Source organism: Penaeus japonicus, unplaced genomic scaffold (assembly GCF_977035675.1).
Source record: "Penaeus japonicus unplaced genomic scaffold, GWHDUDI00000001_assembly GWHDUDI00000028, whole genome shotgun sequence".
NCBI lineage: Eukaryota > Metazoa > Arthropoda > Malacostraca > Decapoda > Penaeidae > Penaeus > Penaeus japonicus.
In genome coordinates this window covers 4,412,637-4,427,636 of record NW_028234430.1, presented here as the reverse complement: position 1 = coordinate 4,427,636, position 15,000 = coordinate 4,412,637, and the positions used below count along the sequence as shown (strand labels likewise).

At 42.4% G+C, this 15,000-nt stretch overlaps 1 protein-coding gene across 4 annotated transcripts in view; it reads right to left on the bottom strand.

The window, feature by feature from the left end:
* Positions 1–15,000, bottom strand: part of LOC122248599 (uncharacterized) — a 168,384-nt gene that overhangs the window by 119,668 nt on the left and 33,716 nt on the right. For 3 of the 4 annotated variants that reach the window (XM_043008713.2, XM_043008716.2, XM_043008715.2), the window contains one exon: positions 8,107–8,617. In XM_043008713.2, the coding sequence (XP_042864647.2) occupies positions 8,107–8,617 (511 nt within the window). The remainder of the gene's footprint in view (positions 1–8,106; positions 8,618–15,000) is intronic. The other variant, XM_043008717.2, reaches the window with a different exon arrangement.

Genomic DNA, 15,000 nt, shown 5'->3' with positions numbered 1-15,000 from the left:
GGTGGATAAAAGGGAAGTGGATAAAGAGGTGAATAAAAGATGGATAAAAGGGAGGAGGATAAAAGGGAGGTTGATAAAAGGGAAATGGATAAAAGTAGGTGGATAAAAGGGAAGTGGATGAAAGGAGATGGATAAAAGGGAAGTGGATAAAAGGATATGGATAAAAGGAGATGGATAAAAGGGGAGTAGATAAAAGGTGGATAAAAGGGAGGTGGATAAACAGGAAATGGATAAAAGGGAAGTGGATAAAAGTGAGGTGGATAAAAGGTGGATAAAAAGGAAGTCGATAAAAGGGAAGTGGATAAAAAGGAAGTGGATAAAAAAGAGGTGGATAAAATGAAGTGCATAAAAGGGAAGTGAATATTAGGTGGATAAAAAGGAAGTGGATAAAAAAGAGGTGGATAAAATGAAGTGCATAAAAGGGAAGTGAATATTAGGTGGATAAAAAGGAAGTGGATAAAAGGGAGGTGGATAAAAGGGAAGTGGATAAAAGGGAAGTTGATAAAAGGGAAGTGGATAAAAGGTAAGTAGATAAAAGGTGGTGGATAAAAGGGAAGTGAATAACAAGGAAGTGAATAAAAGGGAGGTGTATAAAAGGGAAGTGGATAAAAGGAGGTGGATAATAGGGAAGTGGATAAAAGGGAGGTGGATAAATGGAAGTAAATAAAAGAAAGTGGATAAAAGGGAAGTAGATAAAAAGAGGTGGATAAAAGGGAGGTGGATAAAAAAAAATAATAACAATAATGAAGACTGAATGAACGATTGAGTCAAGTAGGTAGCGAGCGTCGAGGCGGGGGGGGGGGGGATTTTTCCTCTGATTTCCGAGACGAAGATTATCCATGAAAAAGATAATGAAAATAAGATTATTATGTGATATTGTATGGCAGGATGGTTTCGTCCTTCTGGAATGTGGTAGGTTCTTGGTTGATTGGTAGCTTGGTTGGTATAGGCAGGGTATTTCTGGTAGATGATTCGGCATTTTTGTTTTTTTGTTTTTTTGTTTTTGAGAGGGGGGGGGGCATTTAGATCTGTTCGGTATCTTTTTCTTTACTGTCTGTCTGTCGTTCTTGTTCTCGATTTTCTTTGTCTACTTCTCTTTCTCTCTTTCTTTGTTTCTTTTTTCTCTCTCTCTCTTTCTGCCTCTGTCTCGTTCCCTCTTGTTTCTCTCTCCTCCCTACCCATTTCCCGATTCCCTCTTTCCTCTTATTGCTCTTCTTCATATTCATTCTTCTCCCCCTCCTCCCTCTTCTTTCCCTTCTTCATCCCTCCTTTTCATCCCCCTCTTCATCCCTCCATTTTACCCCTCCCCCTCATTTTCCTCCCTCCCTTCACCCCCCTCCCCTTCATCTTCCTCCCACCCTTTCTGCCCCCTCCCCTCCCCCTCATCTTCCTCCCACCCTTTCTGCCCCCTCCCCTCCCCTTCATCTTCCTCCCACCCTTTCTGCCCCCTCCCCTCCCCCTCATCTTCCTCCCACCCTTTCTGCCCCCTCCCCTCCCCCTCATCTTCCTCCCACCCTTTCTGCCCCCTCCCCTCCCCCTCATCTTCCTCCCTCCATTTTGCCCCCATCCCCCTCATTCCTCCCTCCATTCCCCCCCCCTACTTTCTCCCCCCCCTCCCCCTCCTCTTCCTCCCTCCCTCTCTGCCCCCTCCCCTCCCCCTCATCTTCCTCCCACCCTTTCTGCCCCCTCCCCTCCCCCTCATCTTCCTCCCACCCTTTCTGCCCCCTCCCCTCCCCCTCATCTTCCTCCCTCCCTTTCTGCCCCCCCATCCCCCCTTCATCTTCCTCCCTCCTTCCCCCCTCCATCTTCCTCCCTCCATTCCCCCCCCCTTATCTTCCCCCCTCCCCCCTCCCCTTCATCCTCCCTCCCTCCCTCTCTGCCCCCCCCCTCCCCTCCCCTTCATCTTCCTCCCTCCCTTTCTGCCCCCCCCCCTCCCCCCCTCCCTCCCTTTCTGCCCCCCTCCATATTCCTCCCTCCCTTTCTGCCCCCCCCCCTCCCCTCCCGCTCATCTTCCTCCCTCCCTCCCTTTCTACCCCACCCCCTCCCCTCTCCCTCCCTTTCTGCCCCCCCCTCCCGTCCCACTCATCTTCCTCCCTCCCTCCCTTTCTCCCCCCCCCCCTCCCCCCTCCCTCCCTTTCTACCCCACCCCCTCCCCTCTCCCTCCCTTTCTACCCCACCCCCCTCCCCTTCATCTTCCTCCCTCCCTTTCTGCCCCCCCCTTCATCTTCCTCCCTCTCTCCCTTTCTACCCCACCCCCCTACCCCCTCCCCTTCATCTTCCTCCCTCCCTTTCTGCCCCCCTCCCCCCCTACCCCCCAACCCAACCAACAATGACCTCCCCCCCACACTATTTATCAACCCCACTGACGAGACAAGCACAGTCTCCTGTGGCTGTGTATATGCAAGTCGCAAGTCACCAAATAAACAGCAGTCGTACCTGGGGGGGGTAGGGGTAGGGGGTGGATGGAGGGAGGTGGGTGTGGGGGTGGATGGAGGGGGTGGGAGATGGGGGGTGGACTGTCTGAGTCGCTGTTTATTTGCGTAAGAGAAATCCTGGCGAAGGTGAAGAGGGACAGGGAAAAGGCGTTGGTAGCGTGCATGTTTGTGGGGATATATGTATGTATGTGTGTGTGTGTGTTTATGTATGTTTTGTGTAAGCTTATATGGAGAGGACATACAGGCATGTATGTATGTATGCATGTACATACGTGTGCGTTTATTAACATTAGAGTGGTTCTTTTTTCATGTGTATGTCTTAGAGAGAGAGAGAAAGAGTATATATGAGTGTTTGTGTGCGTGTGTGTGCATTGGGATAATTCAAAAATCCCTGTTTTTTTTACTCAAATCGCCCTGTAGGTTGGGATTCGTGTTCCATTAAAGATTCTCTACAAAACGTTCTTCGCCTCAGCTCGACAGGACAGCGGGAAGGGTGTGCGTCGGTGCTTTTTTATTTATTTTGGTGCCAACTTCGACGGGGTGATGAGGCCAATTGTCAATCAGATTACCCTTATAGTGTGTCCGTCTGCGCTGGCGACCTTTATTAGCTTTACGATTATCATTCCTATTATCATTATCATCATTATTGTCATTGCTATTGTTTTTGTTGATATCGTTATCATTATTATATCATTGTTATAAGCAATCTGGGTATAGTTTCTGTTAACGCAATTGAAGTTTAAATATAACATATGGTATAAGGTATAACACAAAACATGTTCTGAACACGTTCTTCATAAAGGGTAAGTTTGAGATTAACGGTATCTCTCACTGCATTGTTTGTACCCAAAACCTGATGTACATTTATGATGTAAATGTCACATAATTTTGTAGCTTGAGTTCAAGTCACTCAGCCATTTGTTCAAAAACGCCTATATTTTCCAGTACATATATATGTTTGGACAACCAATAAGCATTATGCAAACGCCAGCATTCCCTCCTCGATTCAACCACAGGCTGCTTGATATCCATCTCGCAGGAATTGTTCTAGTTCTTCTTTTCCAGGACTGGTTGTAAGCATGAAACTGTTTTTTTTTTTCTTCTTCTTCTTCTTCCTTACAAGACTGTGATTGGTGCAGCCTGTCAGTCTTTCTATATTTGTACTGTATTCTAGTTTCTGCCATTCGGTCTTAAAGATCTTGAAATCCAAAATTTTCTTAACTTTAGTAGCACTAAATGTCAAGGTCCAAACTGAGCTAAAAACAATTTCTAAAATACAGTGTCTGCTTGCACCAGTATATATAAACAGCAACCTGGATCCGTCCTTTGGCACTCGCATTCCACATTGCCTTTCTTCTTTTTCTCTCGTGTTTCCCTTTTCCTTGGAACTGTTACTTTTCCTATATCTTCTTTTGAAATGGAATACCCATTTCAATAGTCTTTTTATTCCTTTCAACCTTCCCGAATCATTTCATATCTCTTTCTTCATCTCTGGTTTCTTGAACCTTTCGCCTCGTCCGTCCAATCAGCTGGTGACATGTCAAACAGGCACTGCAAAATCACCTCATTTGTTTGTCACGCTTGAATTCTATCCCTTACGACATATTTTCCCCGGCCTTTTTTTTGGATTCTCCCATTCCATAATGTGATAAATCCTTACAGCAAATTTGGTTGCTAATAGTTGGTATATTGTCTTTCCTTCCTTCAGAATTCTAACGCGGCTTCGTACGTCTACTTTGCTACAAACAAGCGTTGATCGCTAAGCCCCCGTGACCTAGCAGCCAAACAACACATTGCGTCTCATGGGCATAAAAAGTGAACACGTTTGTAACAATGGCGGTTGTCAAGTTATTAAAGACAGAAACCTTTCACCAAATCCCGCATATGCTTTGATGTGGAGAAAAATCCAAAGCTCATTTATATAAACTAAAATACTTTGGCTAATTTCCTGAACTTAGATATAGGTGCTATAAATAGCCTCCCCATTGTCTGGAAGGTTAGTTTGATTGGCAGGTGATTCATCAGCTGTCGATGTCAACACCTAATTAAAGAGCGTCGACGCACACCCTTTCTGTTGTCCTATCGAGTTCAAATGAAGAACGTTTTGTAGGGAAATTTAAATGGAACACGAGTCCCAACTATATTAAAATGCGTTACTGCATTCTACCATCTTTCTCATGTATGTATATATAGATATATATCCTACGTATTACTTTCCGCTTGAAGACTACTTCCCTTTTACGAAACCAAGACGGCGCCCTTGCGAGATCTGAGTTTCAGCAGCGCCGCCCTTGCGTGATTTGGGCGAGTTTTTAGCATCGCCGCTCTTGCCTGCCTTGATGCCCTACTTGACACCAACTGCGACGATCCAGCACCTCACGGAATGCACGCTCGGTCTTTGCCACGGTTCCATTACCCAGATTTAGCTATGGTCCCATAGTCCCTCCAGCTGTTCAGGTCCAGCTGTTTCGGTTACATTAGAAATACACATCCTATGGCTAGGAGTGTCAAGGCTAGTTTCGACGTCTTATCTTAATGATGTTAGAACTGCATAATAATATCTAAAAACTTCTTAGGTGATTGTTAGGTTATAGACCTTCGTCTCTCGCACAAAAAAAGGAGAGACAGAAAGTAGGATCTAGTCAAAGAACGTTCTAGATTTGGCTCCCTTATTTCCCGAGATGGCGCCCTTAGGCATAGGGCCAGAAGGGCGATAATCCCCGACTTGAACCTAGTTCCAGAGTCAGATAAGGCTAGTGGAACCTGTCAAAAATTTTCAGCCTATATTTGCGTGTGTGTGTGTCAAGGGATAAAGAAAAGGATAAAAATATTTTGTCGCTCAAGTCTGTGAAGAAGAGAGGGAGAGATAAAAAAGGAAGGGGGAAAGAGAGAGAAATATATATAAATATATATATATATGTATGTATATACATATATATACATATATATGTATACATATATATGTATAAATATGTATATATATATACATATATATATACATATATGTATAAATATATATATATGTATATAAGAGAGAGAGAGAGAGAGAAATAAGTTTTTTTTAATCTATATCAAAAGTTAAGAGAATATAAGAAAAAAAACATATTCCAAAAAATATAAAACAAACAAAACACCAAAGAGATATAAACCACGGAACCATCCTGACACACCTGTCATAACCAATAAACAAGCTATCAGCCACTCCCCCGCCCATACAACCCCCCTCCCCCTCCCCTCCCCCTGTCCTCCCCTCCATCCCTCCCTCCCCTCCCCATCCCGTCCCCCTCCCGTCCCTCCCCTTCCCTCTCCTCCCCCTCTCCCCTACCAAGACCAATCAAAAAAAGGTACCCTCGCCCTTAATAACAATTTAAGTGGCCGGAGGAATGCCACTGAAAGATCTCGAAAGAGGGCGCTAACACCGGTTCCCAACTCCCCGAAGAAGGACTTGAGTGACAGCTTACATACGGCCGTCTTTTAGACAGCACCTGATCGTGTGTGAGTGGCGTGTGTTGCGTCCATTAAGGGTGTGTATTCTAGCTCCGTGTACTTTGCTGTATCGATCGCTGTGGGTCCCTATTAGCTCGGGGAGACAAGTACAGCTTGATCGGGGAGTTAAGCCTTGTGTTTGTGTATGTGTGTGGGCGGGTGATAATTTCCTCCGTATATGGGTGGGGTAATTGTGGTGATAAAACCCATCCCTCCCTCCTCTCCTTCCCTCCCTCCCTCCTTCTCTCCTTCCCTCCCCCCTCTAATTATTCCCTCTTTCATTTGCTTGCTTCTATTTTTTCTTTTTTGTCTTCTTGTGTATTTTTGATTCTTTTTTCTTTTCTTCTCGTACTCCCTTTATCCTCGTCCCCCTCTTTCTTTCCCTCTCCATCGAACTTTTTTCCTTCATCCTTCCAGTCTTTCCTCTTACATCCACTACCCCCCGACCCCTACCCTCCACCCCCTACCCGCTCTCCCCTTCCTCTCTCTCCTCTTTCTCACTCTTTCCATTCCCCCTTTCCCTCCCCTCTCCTCCTCCCTTCTTCACTCTTCTTTAATAACCCAGAAAAAAAGAAGGAGAGGGAGAAGAAGAAGGAAAAGAAGAAGAAGAAGAAAAAGAAGAAGGAGGAGGAGTGTAATGATAGGGAAAAGAAGATGAAAACGAAGGAAATGAAGAAGAAAGGAGAAGAAGAGGAACCCCATAAAGGGACTAGAAACAAAAAAGACGAAATGAATACAAAGAAAAAAAAATCAAAGAGAAAGTATTCATTAACAACAACAACAACAACAACAAAAAATAATAATAATAAGTCGAAAGAAACATGAACAGAGACAAAAACGAAAACAAAACATGATGGAAATATAATGAGCGAGTGATGTGGATTCAAGAATGAACTCCTTAATGAGATAATTACATTCTTGTTTGCCTGATAAGGGATATACCATAAATAATGTGAAGCTGTGTGGCACCGACAAGTCTTCAGTGTAATCTCATTATAATGGGAATGCCGAAGAATGATAAAAAGAAGAAACTGTTTCCATGTATTTATTTTTTCTTGTGATTTTATTTATTTATTATTATTATTATTAATTTGTTGTTGCTGTTGTTGTTGTCCATAGGGGTATAGAGAGAGATTATGTTTATAAGTAGATGTGTATATATGTATATAAACATAGACACACACGCACGCGCACACACACACACACACACACACACACACACACACACACACACACACACACACACACACACACACACACACACACACACACACACACATACACAAACGCATTTGCATATATTTTTTTCTCCAACGACAGGTATCAAGTCTGTTCACTTCAGTAACCAAACCTACTATTAAAAAAAGGATAAATCTAATGAACCTAAAATATTTCCTAAAAGTCACAAGAGAACCAACGACCAATATATCTCAATAAATTAAGCTAAGGTTAATTTTCCTTAATAAAATAACATGCTTAGAATAATTAGCATAAAGATATAAAACAACTCTTTATCTACCAAAGAAAAAAGCTGTTCAAAAGAAAGAAAATATTAACTTTATGGTAAAAGGTTAAGAAGAAGGTACACGTACCTCAGAGATGTTAGTTCTGACAGCCGCCACCAGGGTAGTTAGTGTCGCATCTATGACTCAAAGAACCGAAGATTATATAACGAAAGATGGGTATAAAGCTTGCCGGCTGTGTGTGTGTTTTTTTAAGAGATAACTCTAATCTATAAATCTGAATCATTATCAATTAACGCCATTTATTGGATAGAACTTGTGTATCTCTCTCCAAAAGATGATATCGGTATCAATATTCCTCAACCGTTGTATTTTAAGTATCATTTAAGAAATAAAACAAAAGCCGCCATATAATAGAGAAATAATCGAATGACGCCATCTATTGGCGAAATAAATCAACAGGCGCCATAAAAAAAGCCATCTTTTGAAGAAATACATCAAACGGCGCCATCTATTAGAGAAATAACACCAACAACGATGCCATCTATTGTAGAGATGAAAGGAACAACGCCATCTATTGGAGAGATGAAAGTAACAACGCCATCTATTGACAATGAACAAAACATCACACGAGAAACCGACGCGCTTTCCCCCGATCATTCGCCCACAACCAACGATCTTCCTCCAAAAGGGTAACTAAAACATGCCTCCGACGGACTGACCTTCAGGCATAGGAGTCTCCGGTCTCTCCTCGTCTAGGCTCGTCACCGGGGGAAGGAAATCCTCGTCCAGCAGGAGAGGTGAGTCATCCTGGACGTCACCCGTGTAGGTTATCATCTCCTCGACGTCAACATCATCCTGCGCGTCCTGCTGTCTTTGGCCTTCCCGTTCCTCGTTTTCTGTTCTCTCTATTGCTTCTACATCCTTTATCAACCCGTCCCACTCTTCTGGTCCTTCCCCTTCCTCCTCCTCCTCCCCCTGCCCGCCCTCGACGCCGCCCTCTTCCTCCTCCTGCTCCTCCTCCTCCTGGCTAAGGACAGGCGTCGAGGAGGTGAAGGAGGCGTTAGCGGCGACGGCAGGAGACTCACCTTGAAGGACCTCAGCAGCAGAGGGCGTAGCGGCCAGCAGGAGCATGAGCAGGAGCGTCAGCAGGAAGGGCAGTAGGAGTAGGACGTTCGACCCTCGTGACGAGCCGTGCATCCCACACTGAGGTCGCCAGCGTCGTGACGTCTGCTGAGGAAGAGGAGGAGGACATGAGAAATGAGGAAGAAATTCATTAAGGAAAAAAAATAATTGAGTTGAGAGACGCGTCTATAGAGTTGGAGAATGTGATCACTTTATTTAGTAAGTTTGTAATTTAAAATGTATCAATTTTTAAAATTATCTTATGTATTAAGTGGTATACATTTAGCTGTCTTTCAATTTTAATATTCTCTAATATAAGATAGAACCTATAGGAAGATATTTACTACCTAAAAGTGATTTTGATATTGCAATCAATTAAATTAAAATATCACTTTAAAATAACGCTAACATTCATTAACAACCATTCCAAATAGAAGAGTAAAGCAACAATTAATATAAACACAACGATAAACAAAATGAAAAAAACAAAAACAAAAGAAAAACGACAACGCGAACGACTTAAAAAAAATATATCTTCGATCTGATATTGTGACGATTCGTTTTTGTTTTTGTTTTTCTTTTCTTTTTTTCTCTCTCGCTGAATAATTGTGAATAATCACAGCGCGAACCCATTAATAGAATCGACGCGGAGAAAGCCATTAATCTAATTTGCAAAATTATCAAGATTTAGGTTGAAAAACAATGGCCTGGTCAGAATATCAGATCGAAGTAATTTATTCCAATCCGTTCAACCCTTTTTTTTTCTTCTGTGCTCTATCTTGATTCCTTTTTTTCCTTTTTTCTTTTTTTTTAACTTTTTTATATTTATTCGAGAAGAGCTCGTATTTAAAAAAGCCTTTATGCGTGAGGCTAGGCTTGCGCTTTAGCAGGTGGTTTGTGCAGGTGTTTAGAATGTCTTTGAGATTGTCACTAACGAGTGTGTGAAAGTGGCTCTGGGACCACGTAGTTAGTCAATAGATAATGGCCATTATAATATGACTATTAGGAATGATTTACGATACCATGGTCGATTAAGAGAAGGAAAAACAGACGCTAAGCTATTGCTATCACCATAACGCCAGTCTCCTGATCAAAGGAGTATGGATATACGTGATAAAAAGAGAGAGAGAATGATATATGGAACCACAGTTTTATCCATACGAATGCATACATCATACATACATAATGTATAGTGTCGAGATAATGATATAAATAGCAATGGTAGCATTAAAAAGTACCCCATCTTTAAAAAAAAGTGTGTAGTGATGATAATTACAACCCACATGAAAGGAGTGGAAGAAAAACACTCGTTTCAAACCTGGTCAAAATCTACGTCAATTTCTCGAGTGACTTTGTTGTTGTGTCAACGGGACATGGCAGAGAGATTGGAGTCAACAGGTATGAGTGGATCCAATGTCTACCGTGAATGTATTTCGTAAATATAATTGCCTTTTAGACAACAAATAAGCCGTTTAGTGAAATTAATGTAAAGTTAAACATATTAGATGGATGTTAGAGCAATGACTGTATATGGTTTCACACCCACCACCATCACCACTTTAGACAACAAATAAGCCGTTTCGTGAAATTAATGTAAAGTTAAACATTGTAATGGATGTTAGAGTAATGACTGCATATTCACACCCACCACCATCACCACCACCATCGTCACTATACACCCTCTTACGTTCAACATTACACAATAACCTCATTCACATTCACGGCTCCAAAAGCCACACATAATCTGATAAATCCTTCCGTTAACACGACTAATGAGCTCATTAAAATCGATTAAATGTGTCATTGATGAAGATCGGATTTTGACTTAGCCCTTTCGCTCCTGTGTATGTGCCATTTTCGGCTGTGAGTCGTTTTATTGCGTTTTATCATGTATGTATCATAGTCCAGTAATCATTATTGTGTCGTTTTAGTCGTTAGTGATGTCATCATCATATCATCACATCACCATCATTATCATTACTCTTGTTGTTATTATTTTCATTGTTGTTATTATTGTCATTATCATTATTATTATTTTTTAATATTATCATTGTTAATACCATTATTTCCATTATCATAATAATTATTCTGAACACAATCATCATATTTTTCCCCTCTTTTGCGTTCTCCCCCCCCCCCCCCCCGTTTTGTTTATCCCTCGAGGATGTAAGTGAACTTTGATCATTTAATTAAGGAAGAGAGATTAAGATAATGTGTGGGTTGTCGTTTTTCTTTTTGTTTTTCTTTTGTTTTTCTTTTTGCCTGACCTGACCTGACCCTCTGTTCGATAGACGTTCGGTGTTTTTTTTATTTTTTATTTATTTATTTATTTATTTATTTTTTTTTTTTTTGGTTGAGTCGTTATTTTTTCTTCGTTTTGGTTGAGTCGTTTGGTTTTTGGTTTATTAATTAATTGATTTAGTTAATTTTGTTGATCCCTTTGTTCTTGTTTGATTCGTTTGTTTTTTTTGGTTGATTTGTTCGTATTTTTTATATTTTGACTCTTTTTTGTTTATATTGATTGTTTACTCATATGTTTTGTTTGATTGTTTGTTTGCTTAAGTGGTTGTTCGTTCATGTGATTATTGGGCAATTGGTTGAGTGGTTGTTTTTTTTATTGATTAGTTCGTCTGTCTACTTGTTTTGTTTGATTGTATTTGTTTTTTTGTTTGATTAAAATCTTCGTCTCGTTTTGTTGTTTGTCTTATAGGTTGTTTGTATTTTGAAATTAATTTGTTTATCTATTTTTTATTTGTTTTGTTTTACTGGTCTATTGGTCTGTTTATGTCTTTCTTGTTTGTTCATGCGTTTACTTGTTTATAATGGCTGTTTGCTCATCCGTTTATTTCCTTAGTTGTTCATGTGTTTGTTTAACCGGTCGCTTTATTAATAAATAAATATATGTGTGTTTGTAGAGAGAGTGTATATGAGATCTCGATAGAATACATATAAAAAGAGAGAAGGAGCAAAGTGAGACTAGGAGAAAAATCTACACACACACACACACACACACACACACACACACACACACACACACACATATATATATATATATATACATATATATAGTTGCGTGTGTGTATGTGTGTGTGTGCGTGTGTGTGTGTATGTGTGTATATGTATATATAATATATAATATATATGTGTGTGTGTGTTTGTGTGTGTGTGTGTGCATGTTTGTATGTGTATATGTATATATAATATATAATATATAATATATATGTGTGTGTGTATAAATTGATAGATACAGATAAATGTGTGTATATACATGTATATACATATGTATATATATGTATATATATAATTATACAACATATACATTATACATACACATTATAACACATACACAAACACACATGTGTAAGTACATGTGTTATAATCTGTATGTATAATGTACATGCATAATGTATATGTATAATGTATATATGCACACACACATATATATATATATATATATATATATATATATATATAGAGAGAGAGAGAGAGAGAGAGAGAGAGAGAGAGAGAAAGAAAAAGAAAAAGAAAAAGAAAAAGAAAAAGAAAAAGAAAAAGAAAAAGAAAAATAAAAAATAAAAAAAAGAGAAAAAGAAATAGAACAAGAAAAAAGAGAAAGACAGAGGCAGAGAGAATGAGATTCCGTACGAATGAATGAAACCAACAGCAACAGCGTGAGAGGAGACACAGACAGGCACACAAAACTAAACGTAATAATATCACATAATACATAAAGGCTATAACGCCAGATTCCACGATGACGTTGCTTAGTCATACGCCATTATAATGACTTATGACCATGATTACCATGGGCGATGTATCAACGTCAATTAAGACCCCCCTCCCTCCCCCCCGCCCTCCTTCATCCCTCCCTCCCGCTCTCACTCAATTCATCTAGATTTACTTAATGGGAACTCCATTCGTTCGCCTTCTGGAATATTCGGGCGTGATCTATTATTCCGTGAAATTCAATATCTTTGGAGGTACGATAGTTTCCTTATGAATCAGAGGGTTTTGGGGGTGGGGAACATTGCCGGTGCTTGGGTTGGGGGGGAGGAGGGAAATAAGTGAGAGAGGGAGAGAAGGGAATGAGTGAGATTGGGAGAGAGAGAGAGAGAGACAAAGAAAGAGAGAGAGACAGACAGACAGAGAGAAAGAGAGAGAGGGAGAGAAGGGAATGAGAGAGAGAGAGTGAGCGGGAGTGGGAGAGAAACAGACAGAGAAAGAGACAGAGATATAGAGAGACACAGAGACAAAGACAGAAACAGATAGAGACAGAGAGAAAGATACACAGAGAAAGAGAGAGACAGAAACAGAGACAGAAACAGAGAGAGAGAGAGAGAGAGAAAGACACACAGAAAAGAGAGAAACAGAGACACAGAGAGACAGATCCAACCAAACATAAAGTCCAACCGAGGAGATGCGACCATCCCCCCCACCCCCCACCTCCACCCCCAGACACACACGCCCAGTTGCCCATCCTCCGCCGTAAAACAAACAGGTAAACACAACACCACGGGGCATTCGTCTCTCAGAATCTCACGGGGGCCATAATAAAGACAACGTCCCTAATCCCAACACAAACAGCCTATGACACAGTCCGCCATGACCGAGTGCCTCCCCCTCTCCTCCTATTCCTCCTCCTCCTCCTCCTCATCCTCCTATTCTTCCTCTTCCTCCTCCTCCTCCTCCTCCTTCCCCCTCCTCCTCCTCCTATTCCTCCTCCTCTTCCTCCTTCTCCTCCTCCTCCCCTTCCTCCTCCTCCTCCTCCTTCTCCTATTCCTCCTCCTCTTCCTCCATCTCCTCCCCCTCCTCCTCCTCTTCCTCCTTCTCCTCCTCCTCCTCCTCCATATTCCCCCCCTCCTCATTCTTCTCTCTGACACCCTATCTTCCTTTTTTTTCTTTTTTTTTTAAACACTGTTCCTCTCGTCTTACCCTCCCTCCCTCCTTCCCTCTCCCCCTCTCTCTTCTTCCCTCCCACCCTCCCTCTCTCTCCCCCTCTCCCTCCCTCCCTCTATTCCTTTTAGTATCGTCCCCTCCCCTTCTCCGTCCCTCGCTCAATCATCCTCCCCTCCCCCTCTCCCCAGCACAGCTACCCCTCCACTCCCCTCCCCTCCCCTACCATTTCACCCCACCTCAATCTCCCCTCCCCTCATATTTCATCCCCCCTCCTCCCCCTCCCTCTCCTCTACACTCTTCCCCCTCCCTCTTCCCTACGCTCCTTCCCCCTCCCCTCCCATTTCATCACCCCCCCCTTCCTCTCCCCTCCCATTTCATCACTCCCCCCCCTCCCTTCCTCTCCCCTACATTCCACGCCCTCCCTCTCCCTCTCCCCCACACTACCTCCTCCCTACCTCTCCTCCTCCCTCTTTCCTCCGACACCCGCCCCTCCCCCCGCCCCCCCTACCCCCCCCCCCCCAAAAAAAAAAAAAAAAAAAAAAAAAAACGGACGTTCACACTAAGACACGGCGGACAAACAGGTCGAAGATGAAGTGGCGCGAGAGAGAGAGAAAAAAAAAGAGAAGAGAAAAATGCGTGTTTGTTTATTGGTCACGTGACTAATTCGCAATTGAAGGGGTGTTGTTCTATGTCTCATTTTTCTTTTTCTTCCCCTTTTTTTGTTTGCTTGTTTCCTGGGGACTGTAGATTGACGTTGTTTTAGCTTCGGTAAATCTGTTGGTCACCTGCGGCCGAAATGCTTGTTTTCTTTTAATATCACTTCCCCCCTCCCTCCCACCTCCCACGTAAATATAATATTTCTCTCTCTCTCTCCCTCATTCTCTCTCTCTCTCTCCATCTACCTCTACCCTCCCTCCCTCTCCCTCTCCTTCCCCCCCTCCCCCCTACCCTCCTCTTCCCTCTCCCCTCTCTCCCCCTACCCTCCTCTTCCCTCTCCCCTCTCTCCCCCCTCCCTCTCCCATCCCCCTCCTCTTCCCCCCTCCCCTCCTCTCCCTCTCCTCCTCTACCCCATCCCCTCTCCTCCTCCCCTACCCCCTTCTCTCGACAGAGGTAATCTCGCCTTGCACGTTTTGCCTTTTTGTACACGCACTGCCATTAAACCTGTCTTCAAACATGTGTGAAGTACCGCATGTTCTGTCCATACTTGTTCGTGTTTAATCATTCAAGTCCGTCCATATAACGCTGGTAAAAAAAAAGAAAAAAAAAGAAAAAGAAAAAAAAAAAAGTGGGAAGAGAGACAGAGAGAGAGAGAGAGAGAGAGAAAGACAGACAGACATAGAGGGGAAATGAGAGAGAGAGAGAGAGAGAGAGAGAGAGAGAGAGAGAGAGAAGGGGGGAATGTGAGAGAGAGAGAATGCGACAGAGAGAGAGAGAGAGAGAGAGAAACACAAAGAATGTGAGATTGAGAGAGAGAGAGAGAGTGAGAGAAAAGGAGGGAATGTGAGAGAGAAAGAGAATGCGACAGAGAGAGAGAGAGAGAAACAGACAAAGAACGTGAGATTGAGAGAGAGAGTGAGAGATAATTTAAGCGTGCG